The sequence below is a fragment of the Arctopsyche grandis genome, chromosome 6, assembly GCF_051622035.1.
Source record: "Arctopsyche grandis isolate Sample6627 chromosome 6, ASM5162203v2, whole genome shotgun sequence".
Classification (NCBI taxonomy): domain Eukaryota; kingdom Metazoa; phylum Arthropoda; class Insecta; order Trichoptera; family Hydropsychidae; genus Arctopsyche; species Arctopsyche grandis.
Window position 1 is genome coordinate 23,808,109 of NC_135360.1, and position 24,262 is coordinate 23,832,370.

At 35.3% G+C, this 24,262-nt stretch overlaps 1 protein-coding gene across 2 annotated transcripts in view; it reads right to left on the reverse strand.

Annotated features, from left to right (window-relative positions):
• Window positions 1-541: 541 nt before the first annotated feature.
• Window positions 542-24,262, reverse strand: part of LOC143912955 (uncharacterized) — a 75,095-nt gene continuing 51,374 nt past the window's right edge. Inside the window, exons 3-7 of one of the 2 annotated variants that reach the window (XM_077432421.1) lie at window positions 9,985-10,120; window positions 3,918-4,057; window positions 3,741-3,838; window positions 3,552-3,638; window positions 542-3,475 (exon numbers count right to left, since the gene is read on the reverse strand). In XM_077432421.1, coding sequence (XP_077288547.1) covers window positions 719-3,475; window positions 3,552-3,638; window positions 3,741-3,838; window positions 3,918-4,057; window positions 9,985-10,120 — 3,218 coding nt within the window. In that variant the 3' untranslated portion in view covers window positions 542-718. Of the gene's footprint in view, window positions 3,476-3,547; window positions 3,639-3,740; window positions 3,839-3,917; window positions 4,058-9,984; window positions 10,121-24,262 lie in introns of both variants that reach the window. The other variant, XM_077432422.1, reaches the window with a different exon arrangement.

Sequence of the window (24,262 nt, forward strand, 5' to 3'; positions counted from 1 at the left end):
AAATATAAAAAAATGATAAATATGAATTGGTGAAAAGTACGCCATGTCATATCACTCTCTGGTAGAAGTTTACAATAAGAAGTGGACGCAAATCCAAAATATATATATATATATATATATATGTATATCACTTTTCGTAATGGCAAGTATGTATGTATGTATATTGAAATCACTGTGCATATTTATATGTATAATATGTATATAATTATAAATATGTGTCCTCTACATATGCAGGGCATTTTACCTTAAAACCTACAAAACAGGTAGTTAGTTCCATAAGCTCCGAATATTTTTCAATTTCAATGTAACACTTTACAATTTCTTTTACGGGACACCGATATTCCACTTCCGATTACATTATATAAATACAACATAAATAATATACCACTCCAATCATCGACAATCATTCATGAAATAATACAAGCGCACATACACCGACTGTCGCACTTACAAATGAATACGTTCGAAAACATGTATATATGTATATTTATAATAATAAGTTATATCACTTGAATAGTTTTTTTTTTATTTGTTTATTTTTATGACAATAGTGAAATTGCGAGGGTCGACTCCCGCATTTAAATTATGAATATTAACTAATACGTATCCTTAATATTAATAATACTATTAAGTTTCAAAACCTCTAGACGAGATCCTCGTCCGAGTATAACGCCTCGGATCAGAAATCCAGCTCTCCATAGCTGGATGATGGTGAAGATCAAGTTTGTCCATCTTCTAGTGGTCGAAACCTCAAAAAGCCGTCTTGAGCAACCAACATGCTGTTTCCCCCTCTGTCGTCAGCCTCTGATGCGTGCTCGGGGTTCAAATAGGAATTCTGGTGTTCAAATCCTGCCCCTCTACTCTGATTCTGACCGCCCATTGCAGATGTGAACGTTCGCTCGTTAGGATTCTCGGAAAATCCGTACAAATCAGTCGACTTTGGTCTGTCTTGAGCTGCTGCCGTCGCGAAGACGTTGTTGATGTTCTTGCCTCGCTTTTGAGATCCGCTAGAGTTGATCAGAGACGAAGTCGGTGAATTGTTTCTGCCTCTCCGTTGTGAGTCTCTACAACCCTGTGCGACCACACCAGATGGATCATAATAATTCCTGATTGGGTTCAAAGTTTGTATTCCAGACGCGTGAAACGATCCATTGTCGGATGGGTAGTTGAAATCGTTCGCATCGTTGACGTGAGGATGATGATAGTGGCGAATGTTGGCGTCGTATCCACCACCAGCTAGCGTCATACAATTCTGTTGATTTTTTTGGTTCGCAACTTGCTTATTTCTATGCTTTTTCCTAGGGTTACTTAGATTATGTCCACTATTGTTCCTGGATGACAATCGATCGAACGATAGATGCTTGAAATTCTGAGAACCTCGGACAGATCCACCATTTCCACCATATGCCGAATTATTTTTATGGTTTGCATCACGGACGAAGTCAGAATTGTTACCGTATTGAATTACATTATACTCGTGATCGATGACATCGGTTACGGAAGGATCCATGCTTTGTATGACCGGTTCACAATTCGAGTAGTGTTCATCGGATGCTGATATATTATCCATGTAACCTTGTAAATGTCCAGGAGGTCCCTGATGGTGATTCTTCATGAGATGATTCGACGCACTTTGACTGGAATTGGCATTGCTGGATTCCGTTGAGCTACTGTGAGCTGCATTGGCTATCGAACTACGACCGGAATAATTTTCAGCTATTGAATTATTATCACAAGTGACGCCCAAGGTGTTCAATTGAAATCTTTGTCCTTCTAAGCCAGTGGAACAGCATTGATCCGGAGGACCTTGCAAATGAGGAGCTAATACACCTGCATCGTATATAGGTTTTCCTGTTCTCAATGTGTAAGTGTGTAGATTTGTGTTGGTATTACAAACGGTAGGATAGTCGGATTCAAATTGTTCATTGCTAGAGCTTGCCGTGCAGGGGAATAGTCCGAGACCAGAGATCTTATGTCCATCGCTTTTTTCGTGTTGCAAGCTGGCTCCGATGCTAACTTTCAAACTGATCACCCATGAAATGAGGGTTACTATGCTGATTTCAATCAATCTAAGCGAGAATTGATAGCCCCACTGTAGCCAATTGAACTTAGTCATGTTCACTTGTATATTTATTCCAAATATGCCGTATATTTGTAAGACAGCGAGCAGTATGAACAATAGAGCAGTTGCTAAATTGATGTGTATCGCTTGGTATAGATTCTGGAATCCTTGTATGTATGAATGAGACTTCTTCTGCAATACTTTCTTCAGCGTTTTATAAACATACAAATATATCAGTCCGAGTGACAAGCACACAACTACATAGACTACTTGGCAAATGAGACCCATGATTTTATTGTCGAGATCTTTATAAACTGTATTCATGTTTTCGACCATGTGCAGAACAATGCAGAATATCATGTGCATGAGACCTCCAATAATAATCGTCCTAGGCCTGACAACCAAAGCGTAACAACTGCTCTTCAAATTAATGCTGTTGATCAATAAGAATAGAATTGAGGCTGCGAAAGCAATGCTGAGGAATATTTCCGGAACGTGAAGGAGAATTTCACTCAAAAATATAGGCAGCGAATTGTTGATATTGTAAGGATCATAACACATGTAAAATATTCTCATCAGGCATACGAGCACAAGTATGAGATGAAGTATTATGAAATAGTACTGAGTGAATAAGTGAGTGAACTTATTGTAGCATATGATCTTAAAGATAGAATAAACGGCAAGTATTGTAAACAACACTGTAGCAAGATATATGTGTAAATTCCAAGCGATGGGCCACGTGATTCCAGATCCTTGATGTCTTTGCAAAATCGAGCTGCCACTTTTTGTCTTAGTTGGTGAATTGTCATCTTTATTAAAAGTTGCAGAGTTGTGCAATCGCTCTGTAGACGATTCAACGTCTTTTTGAATGAAAGTCGTTAAAGTAGCTCCATTTTGATCAGAATTCAACTTAGAACCGGTTTCCATAGAATTACCATCATTGTCATTATCCGAATTTTTATTGGTAGCGAACTGCAAATTCCTTCTAGTATTTGATTCTCCGTTAGTGTCAATTATCAGAGGTCTATCTAAATTGCCCATATCTGGACCCATAACAGGAAGCGCAGATCCTTCTGTCGAAGAATCTTTATCTGAATTAGTTTTATCGAGACCTTTATATGTTGATCTCGATCCACTACTTTGAGTCGATTGATTTTTTTGATCAACATCAGACCGAGATATGTCGGAATTCTGGGCATTCACAGGTTTTGCTGTAACAGTCCTTAAAAGAATCTCAGGAATATCTTCTTTGCGTCCATTAGACCCAGACAAAATTCTTGATATTGTTGGAAAGTTCAAAGATGTCGGAACGTAATCAGTGAAATTAGACTGTTCCGGAGAACTGATAGCACCCTGAGAGCGAAGATCATCTATAGATATTCCAGAAGGATCCATACCACCGTCATTATTAACCTTAAATAAATGAAGAGCGTTAGATTTTTAATCAATATAATGATAATTTTTTTTATTTATTTATTCAAAGACATACTTTTTGACTTGGCGTATTCAGTGCCTTCTTCTTTTGATGGGGATCACCTGGTATTGGTGGCGACGGTACTTGAGGAGATGAAGATTCCTGAAAATTAAAAATATACACACGTATGAAATCATTGATTCATATAAAGAAAATGATCAAAATCAAACTAAAACTTTGTATGAAAAATATGGTATATCTTACTTGACCAGGTCTTATAGGAATCCTTTCATGTCCTGGTACCAACGAAGGTGGAGGGATTGGACGCCTATTGAGATAATTTCCAGTTTCGGCATTGGTTCCTATAAAGTAAGACAAAAACAGGTTAGAAACACAGCAACACGTCATGTTTAATTTAAAAATACATTAAAATTCAATAACCTCTAAGAGTAGGCTTATCGGAAAACGGATGTCGGTACCCAGCAGGCATCGGTGGCGTAAATAATACACGCGAAGGTGGCGCATATGATGGCGGAGCAGCCGCACCTGCCAAAATAGATGCTCCATGATGGGCAGGTTGTCTGGAAAATTCGTAATTTTGATTTAAATATGAATATATCAATAAAAAAACATGAATCAATTTTTGTATTAAACCAATAAGATGAAGAATTGTTGAATCACACACGTAGGTATATAAATTTATAAGTAAATAATAACATCCACATTAGATAAACGATAACATGATTTTTACATTAACCGAAGAGTCATTTTTGCTTATCAGTAATCACACAATAAACTAAGTGAATTGAAACTTTATGATGAAAGACTTCATATTGATAATATTTCTATGTACATACGTACATACATATATGTATTCATATTGAATATACATACATATATTCAATATACAATTATTTATGCTAAGTGACATTATGTGCAGTGAGAGGAAAACACTTGCAGATAACTTGATTCGCTATTCGCACGGGTCAGTGAAAGTTGTTGCAATCGAAAGACCCTTCGATGCAAGGATGTATTAGTTATGATATCATCAATTGAGCACGTAATCATTGGCGCGTTGCAAAATAACTACGATGTATGTACGTTTTAAGGTTTATTCATACTATCAAACAGCAGCATTGCACGGAAAAGACTACCTCTATTCGGGGGCGCTAAGGGGGGGGGGGAAGGTGGGAATTAAAGTTCCAGGGTCCGGACTACTTGAGGGGACCCGTCTTGGGATGTTCGACTGATCGATATTGATATTTTATATTATTCTACATAAAAATACACATGTCTTTAATGATAAATTTTTATTATTTTTCGATCCGCGCATCCTTTGTGTCCATGTGAAATCGTACCTGTTATATCATACTTTCTTATTCGATTGTTTCAAAAAATAAAATTTAGCATATAGGTATTTTACTAAACGTTCTGATAGATTTTTCACATATTAAAAATATATCAGTATATTTAGGTATGGAATTATTTTTGAAAAATAATTCCATAGGGTATGGAATTATTTTTCAAGGGCCCGGGATTCCTCTCGGCGGCCCTGCCTTTATTTATAATATACAGCAGAACACGTTTCAGCACGTTCATACTTGTTTGGTCTAGTGTAAGGCAAAATCGGCTCACATGTACATTACAGAGCGTGACGATACGGTGCAATATTGCTAGCGTTTCTGAAAATATTCATATGCGTATGCGCACTTTCGATAGTACGCGTGCACTCGCTACTATGATGTCGCGTCATATTTACATTGATCAAAGACAACCGATTTTGCTTGATACGTTACAGTGACGTACTGCTGTATAATATGAATAGATTTTGTCGGCTACTGCCTTTACTTGAATACTTTGGTCACGTAATGCGACACCCTGAGACATATCAGCTCCTGCATCTCATTATTCAAGGGAAGATCTTCGGAAGGAAAGATCCCGGAAGAAGGACGTCCTGGCTGAAAAACTTGAGACAATGGTTTAACCAAAATACGACTGCGGTGTTCCGGGTGGCGGCCAACAAAATCATCATTGAAAACATGATTGCCAACGTCCAGTAACGGATAAGGCACTAGGAGAAGACTGATGTTACGTCTAGGCCACGTATACATTACGGAACATATGAATGTGTCCATATACATATGTAGGATATACAAAAGAATACTTCGTATTGCTGTTTACGTGCAGTATGAATACACCTTTATATGTAATAAGAATAAGAATGCAATTTGCATTTTCTATCTATGGGTTGTGTGTACATAAAAAATGAACGCGTACGTGCACACAAATATACACACTGGTGTATAAAATCAATAATGAAAATTGAAAAGGTAAACAAAAACGGTAAGGTATTCGGTGAGTCGTTGTTAAAAGATGTGGAGAAGAAAGTAAAAGGGTTACAGATACGGACAAGTGATGGGAGCCCTGGGGCACGAATGGAGTAGGTTGCCTTAACACCAATTACATAGAATTCCCTTGTATCGTTCAATGGCATTAACTTGTTAGCTCACAACACCTTTGTGGCCCTTATTCAACCAAAATGGTAAATTTTTTTTACATATGTACATATAAGTATATACAAAGTGATCAAAACTACGATGAATGTACCTACGCATTATATGATAAAACTAATCATAGTCAAACTAAGTTATAACCAGGGCTGTGGAGTCAGAGCATTTCAAGCGATATCGGAGTCGTAAAAAATCAACCGACTCCAACTTTGTTTTTTTATTATTTTCTTTAATTAACAGTATTACGTTATGTGTCGACTAGAGTCTCCAATTTTATTGAAGTATATCCAATAATAAATTTAAATTAATTTAAATGATTTTGAAATTACATTATAAATATGTTCTTTGAATGGCAGATATTTTGTCTAATACTTTTTTATTCTCATTTTTCGCATTGATTTAGGACGAAAAAACAGAAATTGGTACGTGGTACGTGTTTTTTTTAGACACTTTTAAACATGCGAAAAAAAGCATCACCCCCAGCAACTCATATGCATGGTTACACAGTCTCAAAAATCACCCTCTGGAGTTTTTTCGGTGATTTTTAGTATTGCTTGACATTGATCGATAGCGGTGAATCCCATATTTGAAGAAATGTAGAAGAAAAATATGCACAACACCCGAATTCGGTTTGGGGAACACCCTACAGCGAGGAGCCAAGAACATGACGTACCGTACCACTCAGTGTCTTTTCGTCTTCAGGTTACGTGACAATTTTTAATGATTTTTTAAATTCCTTTAATCTAATATATCATTTCGAAAGAGACTTTGTATGTATGTATGTTAGGTTTATTGGTAATCGAAAAAAAATCAATGTTTCTAAGACGACGATTCGATATGGTTGAATTTGAATTATTATTTTTTTTTATTCAAATAAATTTAATAAAAAAAAACAAATTAATATTTACTATTAGATTCGCCATGTTTAAGCTGTTTATATTACAAATACTGAGCGAAGCAGAGTAAAACAACTAGTTCTATATATTTTTAAAATCGCTATTATTTTTACTAATAATAATTTTATACGTTTGCAAGAAAGGTCGATCTTACTAAAATCGTTCAAGTTAGAGTCGGAGTCGATAAATTTTGATCCGACTCTACAGCCCTGGTTATAATATAAAACGAATATAAAAGTCTCATAATAACTATTAAAAATGACGTTTTTGTAATATTTATTGCATTCATCGTATTTTTGTTCACACCATTTATGTACAAACTATGTAAAACATTTTCCAAAAACCATTAATAATATATCAAATCAACTTTCACTCTCAAGATACACACACAAAAAATATGCTATTCGACCCAAATTTGGGATTCATTCAATGTTATTTTTGATAAAAACCCATTAGGCGATTGTGAGGCAAAAGTTCAGGGTTCAAACGATCAGCGACCCAAAAGAAAACATTTTGATTTTATCAAATTCTCCCACACGTTTTGTCATTCATTAGATATTTTCCGATTTAATCGACCATTACACAGTTTGAATCCGCACTCAAACTCAATATGTTGGCGAAGAAGAAGAAGAAGCATAAGATCATAAACGAAGTACCGAAAATCTGATTAAACGCGCGCGTGCGAAGTTTAAAGACCTTTTTATGTCATACTAAATTACATTATATTCAGCGTGGAGATTCGATCTAACGTCTCTCTTTACATACATTGTAAAAATTAACCTCACATGTAAAAGGTAATCAAATTAAATACGAATCTGTACGGTTAATTAGCCGAGCGTGAAAAAATGGTTTATCGGGAAGTAACGCGAAAAGCAAAAAAAAAAGAGGCGAAGCAGGGGGAGGGGCTGACTCGACAAAATTGTTTTAATACGATAAAACCACGAGAGGGTTGAGCGGGGAAGAGTGGGTCCCAATGAAAGTTTAGGCAATTACACATTATCACACATTCCAGAGCCCTCCCTTCAGACCCCAACTTCGCCGTGAAAGCAGATTGGCGAAATTTCAGAGAATCATGTTCACATAACACCCGCCCCCGCTTATCGACAACTCATCTCGTCTATGTACATATGTATGTGCTCCACCACGGTCACCATTCCGATATTAGAATTTATTTCGGGAAGCCAATCACGAGACATCAATCAATGTTAAATACATTGCCTCCGCAGCACTATCTGTCAATTAGACTCCAAACCGAAGATCTAGTACGCTTTGGCTTCATTCGAAGACTTCGTCGAAGTTGCTTACTGATATATAAGATAGTACACGCGAAGCAAAGCGGATTTAATACGGACCATATTTTCCGTAAACTTGAATGGTATTCAAATGTGTACTGGGCTGAATTGCCAGCTATATTTCGTATTGCGAACAGTGGCTTTGCAACATACATATGTATGTACATTTGAGAAATATTACATGAATGACTACGTATGTTGAATTAGGCGAAATTAATAGAACTATTGTGCTTACAAACTATGTACATATACATATACGCTTGAGTAGTACAAGTCTAAAATCAAATACTAAGTTATATGTACTAAACTTACTATTTAGTATGTTTATGTATGTACGTATGTATAGGTACTAGCATAGGGTTTCCAACAGATCTCTTTTTTTATTAAGAGAACGTGTCCTCTTTTATGACAAAATTCTTTTATCGAATATGTTAAAATGTTCTCTTTATATTTTGAATTTAAAATATTTTATAATGATTAAATAAGCATTTACAATTTTTTACTTTATATACATATGTACGTAGTAACAATACATGAAGTTTTGTGATCATGAGAAAATTCGACTTCAAGATTTTGACTGATTTGAACTCAGAATCGATCACTGTTCATGTTTTCATGTCAGTCAGTTACTGAATTGATAATCGATATGACGTAATTCTTTTTTCAAAATTTTAAGTCGCCGGGAGTGGTAGCTCCGCTTATAGGTGTCCTTTGGTTTTTGGATTCAATTATCTCCTAAGCCACTTATCGGATCAGACTGAATTTTTTTACATGTAATTGAAATTTTACATTTTATACACTAATATTTTTACCTCAACCGAAAGTAGTACTTTTTACTCTAGAGAATCAAGGTTTTTTATGTTTTTCTCAGAAAACATTAAGTATATTGAACTTACATTTCACATCTAGTTTAAGTTTAAGCTTAATACCACGTTATATATAAAATTTAGTGAAGACCCGTCAACCGCAAGTGGCAGTTTATTTTATAATAGTGTTTAATTTGGAGCGATCAAATTTTCGTAGTTCTAGGATTTTTGAAAATCAACGAACGCTTTATTTAAATATATTATAAGAAAATTTATAAAATTAAAATCTAATCTAACCAATATTTCTTTTTATTGTAAAGTATTATTTTCCGATCATAATTTTTGTAAATTTGTGTTTGTTTTAAATTAAACTGGCACTCATTTTTATTACCACCTTATTTTTCTGATTTTTAAACCGTTTCGAATTTTTCGTATAATTTGAAAGTTGCAATACTCTTATAATTTCAAATCACGAGCCGCTAATGATTGTTAAACGTATTTTAAGTATATAATTCATTAAAATTACTTACAAATGATTTCATGTAGGCTAAATTTATTATTATATTTAAAAAAAATAGGTAGGGGGGGTATTTTAAGCTTTGCACCAGGGTCCACAGTGATGATGATACGCCACTGGCTACATTTCATATAAATAAATGGAAGTTTTCTGATGAATATTTTACAAATATGTTTATCTTTTTCAAAAATTCATATAAGTGATCCGCGGGATTTAAAATTATGAATTCAGTGGTTGGTGAGGTCTGAAAGGTTGGCGATCGCTGTTATAAATGATCTTGTGATAAATTTTGAACGACATATTTCTTAATGTCGAGGCTTTATTGTGATTTTACAATAAATTTAATAATTTTATAAAAGTCCTCTTTTCTTTGCTTCTCAGTTGGTAACCCTATACTCTAAACGAGGGTAAAGAGTCATTGATTCAACGATAGTTACTGGCAGCATAACACATTTTTCAGCTAAGAAAGGAAATACATTTTACATACCTTGGTTTGTGGTAAGTAGGATTGCTGTTGGTCTTCAAGATGTCAGCATTCGGCATTGAAGTAGGAAGAGCATGGTCTCTCTCTAGTTCAGCTTCGTATCCTTCTAGTGGTATGTGTTTCGCAGACATGGCCTCTACTGCAAAGATAAAATTAAAACAAGGTTTAATAAAAGGTAAGTACAAAATAAATCGTTATTCTGTGTGCGTGGGTAATGTATAGTTAGTATGTATGCTAAAATCTCAGGGGTAGGTACTTTACTTAGCAAGCGGTGTAGATTTATTTCGTTTGCAAGACACGGCGATAAAGTCAGAAAGCGTCCGAATTAACATGGATACGATTTGAATTTGAAATTCCGATGAAAAGTTGTAAATTTGGCGGAAAAGCGAACGCATTTTGCAAAAAAAAAAATGTAGGCCACGCGAAAGATGCGACACTTTTCACCGACATATACCTTTAAATATACACTCGATATCTTTCTATCTGTATGTATTATATATTATAAAAGCGAAGTTAAGCCGTTCGGATTTCGACGAACCGTAAAAAGGTCTGATTTTGACGTAAAAAAGTAATATGACAGCAATAGGCAAGCGTTACTTCGTCACAAAAGATCTATATAAACTTTCTGACGATATTGGCAGATGGCGAAAGCATGGACGAAATGGTATGCATAAAAAGAAGAAAAAAAGGTACGATTTGGCGCAAATTGAAAATAAATTCGATTGATTGCCGCGAATTGCGGAAGAAGCTAAACAAAACAAGTTTAGGAAATGTACGTTTTACGTCACATTACAGATGCGTAAAATAGTATTACGTATAACATTTAATTCCGATCAAAATCTATTTAGCTATACGAGCTTCATAATTTTAAGATAGTTAACACATTTATTCTAACCGAAATTCTAACACATAAATTAGCCTCAATTATGCAAATTCACATTCATACATATTACAGAAAGATAGCGTGATTATTGATCATTGGTTAGGTTAGGTTAGGTAGGGAGAAAAATACGCTATTTCTATTGATCAGATAATAATATTGAGGTTCACTTTAAAAGTTATTAATGAATGTATATAAAAATAAACAAAAGAAGTATATTAATGAATGCATTTTTTCAAAACTAGATCCATCTTCATTGTTGTTAAAATATAATGCTCACAATCTAAATGCCAAGTCACAATCTAAAATACCCAGCATTAGGGATTTCCATCGGGAAATTCTGCTATGGTTATAAATTCAGAAATTCCGGTGTAAACCAGTCTTTATAAACGTTGAAAAGTGAATGACACGGATTACACGATCCATGTACAATGCATTTTTACTTTATCTATGTACGTAGTAACAATAGATGAAGATTTGTTTTTCAATGCTACCTGGAAAGGCTTGGCGGGTAGTATTCTTATTTACTTTGTACATGCTCGAAATACAACGCCTATCGGCGTTTTTCAGGCCCATGGACTTGGCAAAACGCCAATCGGCGTTGGTCAGCATTCAAAGAGTTAAAAGAGTTGTATACATTTTTTTTAGTCTTTGCCTTTGAGTTCATAAATCTAATACTAATTCTGACTTCTAAAGTACAAACGGAAAAAAAATCTAAATTGAATCAAGCCTGAATGTCGACGAGCAACTTTTAATTACATGTAGCAAAAGTGCACCTCAGTCGTTCTAAGTTTCTCGACCGTCTTCTTTCTGATTAAAACTTACATTTTCAAACGACCAAAAGAAACGAACGCGGAAAAAAAATCATACAAAAATTACATTATTATTCGCACATTGTCATTCCGGCCACGTTCTGATTACAAATTCCAACAACTCTCAAATTACCCCGGAAAGTCCCGAGAAAAGCGAGCACCAGCAGCCGGTAAGTAGCACAAGAACAAAATTAGAACTAGGTTGCACCTCTCCAACCTGAGCACCCATTGTAAAATCGTGACGTGTAAATAGCGTCGTTTTGAAGAGAAAAAAAATCGATAAAGTCTATTCGCTTTAACTGCCTCCCCCCTTGGGTTTAAAAGTACTTGTAGTACACGTAATACACAGTACACACCGGAGGTGCGGGTGAAAAGGGGTGTTTGGGTGTTTACGCATTTTGTGTGCCCGAATGTGAAGTGGGGTTAAGAGGAGGCAAGTAAAAAGCGGAGGTTGTTAGGTCACTAATGGGCAGAACACATTTATTTTGACTTGTTTACTGCAACAAAAAGGACCCAGCAAAAATGGCATGGGATGAAAAATTTTTAAGTGCGCGCCGTAAACTTACCGAACCTCATGCTTGCTAGGTCGGTTAAGCATCGGACTAATGAACCGAAAGTGTGTGATTCGATTCCGGATAAGGCCGAAAGATTTATTCGATTTTATAAGAAGGTACATATTGTGTATTGCCCATACAAACTGTTGATGAGGATTCTCGTCTAATTATATATACGCATGTATGTAATGTTCTGAAGCCGTCGTGTTTAGTAAGTCCTCATATGAAATTGTAATTTGAAATAATTTTTGTACATATGAAATTGATACCTGGAAATCAATTCCTTGCGTAATTAAGATATATTCGATGTAAGCATATTGTATCACATGATTTTATTCAAAACGTAAGATTCATTTGATTGTCTTCTACATACAATGATTTTATTATCGTCTTCGTTTTATATTCCATTTTGTATCCTATATACGTATGTATGTACGTCTTGTAGCACAATTGCGTCTTCATTTGATAAGGGTTCTGAGTAAGATTTTGCGATATCGATATAAATCTAACTTTTACCAAATAGCTAATGAATGATATGTAGTAAAATGTACGAAAGTGGAGGACTCCCCGTATTAGTAACAAGTATAAAATCCACATCTATAATAACAATATAAAATAATTTATTGCTCACATTTAAATGAATTGTAAATAGCCAGCAGTATAGCTCGCTGGTTGCGTTAATGATGACCACCGAGAGGTGCCCAGGTTCAAGCCCTGGGTTGACCTCGATTGAAAATAATTTATTCTGTAGTACTGCTGGTCAGACTTTGTGTTTCCTTTCAAAGTTTGCAAATTTAATTAATTTCATTGTTGAAACGGTTCATCATCAAATTGGCAAAATCGTAATGGCATTTTGGGAAAATTAAAAAAAAATGGATTTTTCAGCTTTTTTGTTCTAAGAAGATAATACTATAAATACTGTAGTGTGGACGTGTAGAGGGGTTTCCAGATCGCAGAGTGAAAGACGCAATCAGTATTAGAGGTTTGTTATTATTGTTCTTCATTCTTCGGCCTGACAGCTCCGAATGAAGCACGGATCAAAACCGCCTAATATTTATACCAAGTTCGGAATGCAACTTTGGACCACGCTTTAGTAAGTATAGGTAGCTTAAAAACTTTGGATGAGCACTTTACAGTTTTTAGTATTGAGATTATTATTCCGTTACAATCAAAATAGACATTGGGTCTCTCTCTCTCGCATAGTTTAAATGTCTTTCTTCTAACAAGCAAATATATGCGTTTTGACACATGTTTGGAGCTGGCACATCTAATATATAATTTCGAATTTGTTGGCACATCTAATATATAATTTCGTAAAAACAAATGAATGTTTACTATTACATTGTTTTGCCATGTTTAAGCTGTTTACATTACAAATACCGAGTGAAGCTGGGTAAAACACTAGTATTTTATAAAAGGAAAACAATATTACAGTTAGAACAATTTCAACTAAAACGACAAATTTATATGCAATATATGTATTATCTTACATATAAAACACTAAAGTTTGTTTGTATGTATGTTTATACCTACGTATTTTTCGTCAACAGTCTATTGTTCTGACGTCATCGAACAAATAATTCGCTTTTTTCCGATTGAAAGGATTCAAAGTTCCCGGGGGCGTAGGCGCTGAGGGCGAAGCTCTAGGGCTTCGCCCCCTAGGGGGCGCGGACCCCGAGGGTGTACATATAATTTTTTATAACAGACTTACTATATATGTTTGTTTGTTCGTGACAGTCAATTTAATAAATAAAAACAAATGAGTATTCAAATAAATTTATATAAAATAAAACTATTCAAATAAATTTAATAAAATGTTTACTATTAGATTAGTCATGTTTAAGCGGTTTATATTACAAATACCGAGCGAAGCCGGGTAATGAAGCTAGTATTATATAAGCATTCAATCGATTCTGTCCCATTAAACTAGACAAGAATTCTAGTAAGTGGTGGATATGCTCTTCTTATGCCGATTTCATACAAAATTAGCACCACGAAATCAAACCCTCTTTCCATCTTTACACGACCAAGTCAACGGGAAAATATTTGAAAATTACGACTTCACAACACACAGCATTAATGTCAGGGTGATGCATCAATGCTCAGCAATCCCACACCCATAAAAAACTTACTACGGAAACCGAAAGGCGATGTACGATGACGCTATAAGCGCGAAGGTGAATTACATCAATATGTTTTAACGGCAAACTGCATTCTAACAATATCGAAATACGAAATATATACACACATTACTCAACAAAGAGGCAAAAAGAAACGAATAAAAAATTACGACCACCGTGGGGCGGGCCCCATCTTCCCGTTTCTAGCGGTCGATTCGACCCAAAAGTTGAAGGAACTTTCGCGTAATGTGTCCACATCCCGAATAATAATGACATCGATCCTGAAACTTAACCGACCTTATATTTCATACGAAACTATCAAAAACGCTCCCCATTCGCTCGCCTTCACTAAAGCAAACGTATGTATGTATACAAAAACGCGCAATTTGTTTCCAATGCCCAGTTAAGACAATTAAAAATCGATTAACCTGAAATTTCGCACACACACACACACACCCGAGGAAAACAACACGGAAACAATAATTCACATTTAAGATGATAGACGATGATCATTACTTTCGAGTGTTAAAATTGTAACTGATTCATATAATTAACATTAAATGTGTATTACACAACAGTTCCGAAGGAATTTCTGCAAGTATAATCTGTGTGTGTGTTTTATTCGCGATGCAGATATTTTCAAAGTTTGTAATAAACGACAAACGCAAACTCCTAAAATTCTAAATAAATTCAAGAAACTTTCACCCTCGTTCGATAAATAAAAAAAAGCACTTCTAAAAAGAAAATTGCGATATGCGCACATTTTTCTGAAGTTGATTTTGTAGGATTTAGTTTGTAACTCAAAGGCCTAAATGTCGAAAAGTACAAATCCCAAGGAGTCGAAATCTCGAATATGAAATTATATGAGTTAGATATTTATAACTAACAAGCCCCTTTATATACATATAACACGATCTAACAAAAAAGTTTTTTGGCACACAATGTATACATAAAGATGAAAGATAATCATTTTATATATATTCTATTATTATATATATTATATATATATTATATATATTTATAATAATTCATTTATATATATGTAGTTGAGATTATTTTAGCCTGTCAGGTAGCCTGCGCTCATGATTATTTCATCATTAGATATGAAGTATGATTGAATTTTGATCTTCGCTATTCTATTTGAGCCTCATGGGGATGTTTTGTATTCACGGCTGGTTCTTGTACATACAAAAATTGGTGCTGACTGTTGATGCAAGACATTCCCCATTTTTCTCATTATATTAAACTATTATTATGTTTTGTGACTACTTTTATTATTGTTTGAACTTGATACTATTGTTTATTTGTGTATTGTATGTATACATGTGTATTTTATTTCGGTATAATTAATATATTTTTTGTTCCTTCTCTGTTATGTTTTCAACCATTGTGGAGCATTAGGAATTCCTGTAATGCCACAATGGCCCAAACTTTAAATAAATAAATATTGTAGACATATTATGGATAGGCGTAAATGCATTGAGCAGACGAAATTAATTTTACGTATATATTTTTGAACATCGTCATACATAGGTGACAAAATATCATCGCATAATGCAAAATAATTACATACGTGGCATCGAAATGACAAATCGGTCACTCGCGTATATCAAAACGGTATCAAGGCGGCGAAACACTATATGTAAGTAATAAAGCATATTAGGTCGTGAGATGGATTTATCTATATTACGTCTAATATAGATAAATTACACATAATACACATGGTAAAGTGACGTAACTGCAGATGTTTTCCCGTTCTAAATATTGATACTGTTTGCAGTATCAAAATGCATCAACAATATCAAATATCTAATTTCTACGAATGGATGTTTATTTTTGAAATAAATAGTAACATCAAAGGTGCAGACATAGTGAATCGTACGGCACGCTACGCCTAGGTAGACTACACCTGAGATGGGCGTATCCTTATGTCATTGTCAATTATTTCGACACGTTTCGCCTACAATTCTTCAAATATGGGAATCACGACAAACATATGTCCATACAAGGATACAATATCACCGAAAACACCTCAGGGGTGAGTTTTCGGTTTTCAAGTTCGGTGATTATTCCGCAAAAAGCGATCTCGCGCATTAAAATCACTATTACGGAACATCTGGCACCCAAAAACTCCATCGAGAACTCGAGTGGCAGATATTTTGTATTCGCGATTTTTGTGGCAACGATTGTCGTGCGCGCCTTAGCATAGATCAGGCGTGCAAGCGTTTTTTTATAAAAGTATTTCTGCGCACTAACAAAATTAATATTTTATTCCTATACATAACGTTAATTATATTTTTCTTAATTCAAACTTAAAACTTCATCAACCCGTTTCATATTCGATCAATCAAAGCGTAGCTGTTGTAAGATTAAGATCGGCATTAAAAAGCGACGATTCAGCTATCATAGTGAGATAAACATTGATACTCAAGTCATTAAACCCTTGATTTTATTCGCGCAAATGATGTCGTAAAGCATAAGAAACAAACAACTTTAAAAGCGCAAATAACGTCATAATACCGCACACTTTAATAGCACACCAATAAATATAATATTTTAATAACTTGAAACGCATCAATTTCAAAGCAGACACATCCGAGCGTCGACTTGGAAAAAATAAATTCCAATAACGAAAATGTATATAAAAATAAGCAGTAAGCGACACGTGTCACAAATGTGTGACGGCACGAAGGAAATTGGGGAGAAAACAAAGGTAATCGAGCTGTATTCGATACTATTATAGATACATTTCTACTAATAAGCAAGTGTATGTTTGTTTGTGGGTGTGCGTGTGACAACATCTCGACTGGAATCCTCCCTCAGCCTCGGCCACATCTGCCCTCCGGAGGGCTGATCCCGAAATAAGGGTGTTAAGCAGACGTGGGATACACGTGTTGTCAAGACTGGGTAATAATGCAGGAAGTGTTTTCTTCTTAGCACACACACACACACATACAGTTCGCCACAATCACACTTGATTTATAACATGTCGTGGCCGCGACAACACCAAATTCCCAAACCGAAATCTCCCACACGTGACAAATTTCGCCTTTTCGACCGAAACGTACAAGACGCGAGTTTTACCTTTATTAATTGAGACAATTCATAGCTATTATGGTATTGGAAGTATATATATATATATAGCGTTACGCAAAATTACCCCATACAAGCATGATTTGCCTCCCGCCTCCCCTCACGCAAATAAAAATATGACAAACAACGGCGGAATTCGCGCTTCAGTGAACAAATATCGTTCTTTGTTACACTCTGATTCGCTTATCGAAAATTCGATTCTAAGAATATACGTGTTTTTATAGGAAAAAAGTTGTTGTGTAATTCGTGGCAGCTTTTTTTTCCATTTCGTTATTTTCATATTATCCGTATCGATGGATAGATGGTTGTTTTATATTGTATTTAATCAAATATTATAAGGCGTGTATCAATTAAATTGAAAAGCATAGATACCTTGTTTTGAATCGAAAAAAAAAATACATACCAAAGGCAAAATGGGGATGTAATCGGATATGAAAACAAATAAATAGCGATAAATATTTTTATGAGACAATTAAAAACAGAAAAACGAAGATTACGAAATAAGGATATTTTATTGTCGACACAAAAGGACCATTTCTATTCACAAAAGAGATTGTGAAGAAAGTAAAACAGGAAAACAAAGGAAAAACACCTTTGACTCGACTGAGTTCCGTGCGCGCGTTCCGTGAAAAACGATTATGGGGCAAGCATAAATACGATATATTAGTGTGCTGGAGAAAAATTCACTTTTTAGCGCAGACTGCAATAAAACCTTGCCGAAAAAATACATAAAATTAAACTATATATGTATATAATAAGTGGGCAAACGCATTGAATTGAAGTATATTTCCCGAATGAAAAAGATAAAGTTCGTTTCTATAGAAGACAAATAGATAGTACAGCGTTTACAATCATGTTGAACGTTTACGTAATACATCAGCTTGAAGTTTCAGGGAAAATGCGCCTCAAAAAATAAATGCGATTATACCATTGCATTTGAAATTCATATAAAATAAAAATAATACAAATATCATTTGGAAACGGTATTAAATTATACACTTGAAAACTCATTTTTATTTTAATTCACCTTCTTTTTTTCTAAGAGCGGGTATGTACTCACTTGTGAGCTGTAACTGAGAGTTGGCGCGTTCTCGTACTCACACAGAAGCGCGCGTAAGGGTCAGAACGTCTTTTTTATTATTTAATGCAGTGTGACAGTATGCTACCGACACTACACAAGCGCATTTGTTCGCGCCAACTCTCGGTAACAGACCTATATACGACGAGCCGAGGGGTGAGCCCCCATTTCCAGTGTTTGTTTCGAGCTCGAGCTGACGAGATGTCCACTTTATAATTGTGAAAATTAAATGGTTTGAAAAGCGTTGGAGGCTCGCGGCGTCAAACAACGTACACGAGCCAACTGCGAGCTTCCTTTGATTTGATGTAAAAAATGGATCGCTGCGAGCTCACGAACCAATAAATGAGGCGTCCACGCTGGTTACTGTATCGAACTGGCTACAGTTACAGCTCGCAAGTGAGTACCCGACTTAATACAATAAAAAACTGACATCAGCTGTGTATATACGAACACGTAGCCACACACAAATCTGCAACCAAATTAGAACACAATGCGAAAAATGACGAACATACATTCTATCACCTGCCATACAAGGTGCACACAAACACACAAGGCGCGCACGGATACCAAAGGGCGTCACCTAGTATCACCGATTACTTTCATAGAATTAAAATAAAAAAAAAACATGTAGACATAACTAATAACACCTGATATTGCGAATGCGAAATTGGCCCCGATCAATTTCACTCAAATTCGCCATTTATACGATTCAATCTAGGATAAATCGCTTTGATACTTGAGTTGAACTTTGTCCGGTATAGTGCTATACATAAAAAAAGGAGGACATCTATCAAACGAGACCAAAGTGTATACATATAGGAGAGTGGAAAAACAGGGAAAGGCGATTCGGATCAGTCGTTATTCCCAATGCGCGTGTGGAAACTTCTAGCACGAAAATAATGGTGAAATTTGTGACCGGAAAACAAATGTTGGGGAGAGCGAGCGGTCGCAAAAAACGATACGATTAATTATCCGCGTGGGGGCTCAGTCTCCCCCCGACCTGCCGATCGACCCCCAACCCCCCCGGGACCCCTCGTACTATTTTAAATATTCTAATTCGCATCGAGATCCTGATCCCATCCCGTAAATAAGGGCGCACAGTTTCGAATAGTTCGGAAGGGGCTGGCGGTCAATTGAAGAAGATCGAGTGCCGAATTCCAAGAATAATCTCCCTCAGAGGTACGCGTAGGATGTATCGGGATTTGGAACGGACAATGAATTTACAATAATAATAATTCCATTGTACCGAACGTACAAATATTTCCAATGATAATAATTGTAGTTGGGGAATAATTCTATGAAGTTTGAAATTAAAACAGTAATTTTTCATAAATATAATGTGTAATTGTAATATAATAATAATAACGAAACGAAACTTCTTTATGGAGTACGTGTTAGTTAGCAAACTCAATGTTTAAATTTTGAAAGCTAAAAACTCCTATAACATGATTATTATGCCTGGGAACTCGCGGTCAAAATTTAATAGCGCATTAATTGGTAATTAGCAGCATTTCTCAACTTGGATGAGGAAAATGTTAATTAAATTTTTCAAGTCATAAAACAAGCGTCCAACTTTCAGATGATTGCATTCGAACTTTAAATAGGTTTAACATATAGGCATTAGAATGGATACGTACCTATACATATTTATAGCTTTAAGTGCAAGCCTTTGCCTACCCAAATTCGGACGTAGTTTGGCAAAAAAGATTCAACTCATATATAAAATGATATATAAAAAAATCAAATTAACGAAAAACAACGAAAATAGACCAGGGATCGGTAATCGATACAAATCAATCAAGATTTTCGCCTATTGATACGTTAGATCCGTGGAACACGGTCAATGTGATAAATAATAATAATGAATATAAAAATGAAAGGGATGTATTTTTGCATGGGCAAGTATGGAGATTTCAAAAAATAAATATTAGAATTATTAGAAGTTGTTAGAAGAATTATTAGAATAAAGAAGAAATGCGAATTGACTGCAAGAGCTGGGCGTGGCTCATGTATCAATTCTTTAAATATCAACGGGCACAATACTAGTCATTAAATTTTTGGTCTATTAAATCTGGAATAACTGATTGATAATAACCGTTTAGCGTTGTTAATAATTACTATTATTACTAGTATTACAATATTTACTGCAAACCTTCCTATTTTGTTCAAACTAATTACTAGTTTTATAATATTTATTTCAAATGATGTCTGATTTAAATCATTGTAAAAGATAGGATAGGATTCTAAATTCTTCGGAAACACTTTCCACAGATAAGACAAAAAGCTGTAGATTGATTGTGTCCAAAAATTTGAACACGAAGCGATAGATTAGATTTAATTCAACGGATCAAACAGGTGAACGAAGTTACCGGTCTGGCTATTGCCATAAGAATGTTCGAACAAGTATAAGAAGAGGAATAAAGATCAGTTATGAGAAGAACGACATAAAAAAAAACATGACTATAGGAAAAATTGATCTAACGAGAATATAGAAATGTTGTGCGGAGCAGACGCGTACGTCCAATTTTATATTATAATAATATAGATATGTATTACCGATTCAAAAATATAATGACTAAGTTTAAAGCAGACTAATATACGAGCACGTGAAGCATTTATGTAGACTTTTCCTCGATGTTTGCCGACACACACATGCCAAATCGGAATCTTCGCATTTCGAAGACGAAAACTCATACCGCATTGTACCGACTAATTAGAGCTAATTATTCCAAATTATACCTGACACCACATCTACACGCATACAAACACCCACACGACCGGAATAATCTCCCGGCGTAAAATGAGGCAGATACAACACCGGCACCGGCACCATCATCTACACGCTTATTTATAGAATTCAATTTAAATAAAAAGCGTTACATTTTCATAAACAAACCCTTTCTTTACAGGTCGGATGTACCCATAATACAAACGTACACGGATATAGCCGCGCTGCGTTTCGATCGAAAATGAACGTGAAAAAATTAATGCTCGGATGAAATGCTTGGGATACCTACCTTTTGTTTGTTTCGCGCTGGTACAATCAGAGATCGGCAACCTATGACCCTCCCCCCCCCCCCTCACGGGTCACTAAATAAACAATCTACGATGGCGTTTTGACCTCTCCGCTAAGCAGTATATATATAATATGTATGTAGATACATATATAAAGTTTATTCAGAAATAAAAATCTAACTTGTTTTTCATTTAAAATATTTCATCATAAAAATCGAACTTTTTAAGCAAGACTTATAAAATCAATTTTATTTTATTTTATCTTTAATTTATACCACGAAAGCCTAACAGGTAGCCCAAATAGTCCTTCCTGGCCAGAAACATTGTATATTTGATACAAATATTATTAGTATTATACAAAGTACATAAATATACACAGAGACGTCTGTGGTCAAATTTGTAAATTTGCAGCATTTTATAAAAATTTAGCGAAATTCGAGATTGCTGAAAAATCGAGATTTTGCGGGAAAATGGGCAAGGTTGCCAATTTGTTGGAAACGTTTCAATGAAAATCAGATAAATTGGCAAACTCTGACCGACATGGAATCACAAATCCAAGGTCTGGCCAGCAGAAACCAGTGGGATTTGAACCCGTGATCACTCTGTTCAAAGCATTATATGCTAACGTCTATTCTGCTGGTTAGTATATAAAAGTTAAAATGATAGTGATTATTGTTTGTCAGCACACATCGTTTTAACTTTAAAATTATTTCATAGGCATAACTTCAGTCGAACTCACTTTAAAATTAAATTTATTTTCTTGTTGATGCATTTATTTTTAATAATGAAATAAAAAGTTTTTTGTATATCATTTTTGGAATAGGTGACATAACAGGTTACCCTAAATCGACACCTATGCCCAAACATATATTATACATATATAAATCATTATAAATTTGACAGTGGCGACAAATAGAGGGCAGGTAGTCAATTTTGTAAGGAACCGTTTAAACAATTAAATCATAAAAATTCACAAACTCTGATTGACTTAAGTCAAAAATATTCTAGTCTGACCAGAAGCATATTCTCCATCCGATGAAGGATGACACTTAGGTAAAACGCATATGCTGTCCCTTTCACCCCATTTCGACCAATAGAATTTCGCGCGTTCTTGTCTGCACGAAATTTCATTGAATCGTTTTACCTATTATTTTTTTTTTGTCATCCTACACCGGATGAGCAATAGCAGAAATACTTCATATCATATAGTGTATGATTTTTTTCAAACGAGGGCTCAAATCCGGAATCTTTCAATCGATAGCAATATACGGAAACCACTGGGCTATACTGCTGTAATGACCTTAATCAAAGTATCTACAAACTGGAGAGGTTGAACTTCCTCATAAAAAAAACCGACTTACATACAAAGTAAGAAACAAGTTAGCTTTGTGAGGGAACTTTTCAGGGGGGCTGAGGGATCGTGGGCGTCTTCCTATAGCATTCCAAGTTTCGTGCAATGTTTCAGCGTTACAACAGTGAAGTGGGATAATGGGGCCGCCTTCCTCATCATCGCATGTTTAGGCGTTGTACATTTTCGTGAGGCGTTTAGAGTAAAAAAGTTGTATGACGTCGAAAACGAAAGTTGAAAGAAGTTGCGTTTACCTTGAAAGTATTAGACGAATTTACTCAATCATTCGAAAAGTTGCGGACCACTGTACACGGTGTTCCAGGAGAGAGAGAGAGAGAAAAAAATAAAGATAATGGACATGGTGAACGATGGCACCCTGTTTATAGCGGGAGATAATGGGAAAATTGATAAATGGCGCATGAAATTCGAAAACAATACAAATTTAATATGGGCTTAATCCACCTCGATAAGTTTTGAGAGGAAACGTATAGCGAGCTTCCCACAGCGATAAATTAATTATTATTAACATGATAAGTACGACAATATTGCGTTCGCGAATATCATCATCACGCACTTATTTATTTATTTGTTTATTGAGACAACAATGTATAGACGAAAGTGTGGGCGTCGAGACGATTCTCCATCGTCTATCGATCGGCGCGCGCATTTCACACACGCGGTCGACTCTATCGGTGTCAGAGATTTTTTTTTATTATTATTTTTTCAACGTATCATTAATCCACGCCGTTTCTAATATACAGCCGTGATTACATTAATAACGGTGCCGCGCATTGAGATGTGAGATAAATAAAGAAAAAATAGCCCGACGAAAAAAATCGGCAGTGTGGAACCTTGAAGGGTTTCGCAACACGCGTGATTTCAGCAATCGCTTCTCGGATTGTGTGCGCGCGAGTCGACAACAATAAATGCTTAAACATCGCCATATTACCACATAATATAATATATAAACGGCTCGCAGATCTCTTAAATGGACAATGCGTTTTGTAACGGATAAATATATATCAACGAACCGACGAACGAATGAATGTTGTGGATTTTTTTTTGGTATTGCATATTTACTAAATATGAATCACACCTTAAATGCCATATACCATTAATGTTTTGATAGCAGGTGATGTTTAAAACAGGAAGACCGGGTAATAGTATGATGGTGGGGTGAATTTACAACAAAAAAAGTATTGCATATCATCATCATAATCCACAGCTATTCACCATCCACTTCTGGATGAATGCCTCGCTAACACCACTTTCACTCGACTCTGTTTTGCGTAACTCTCATTCATCTCACCAAACACATTTTCCTAATTTGGTCTACCCATCTTCCACGCGGGGTTCTTTTTACCCTTTCGCATTCTCTTGG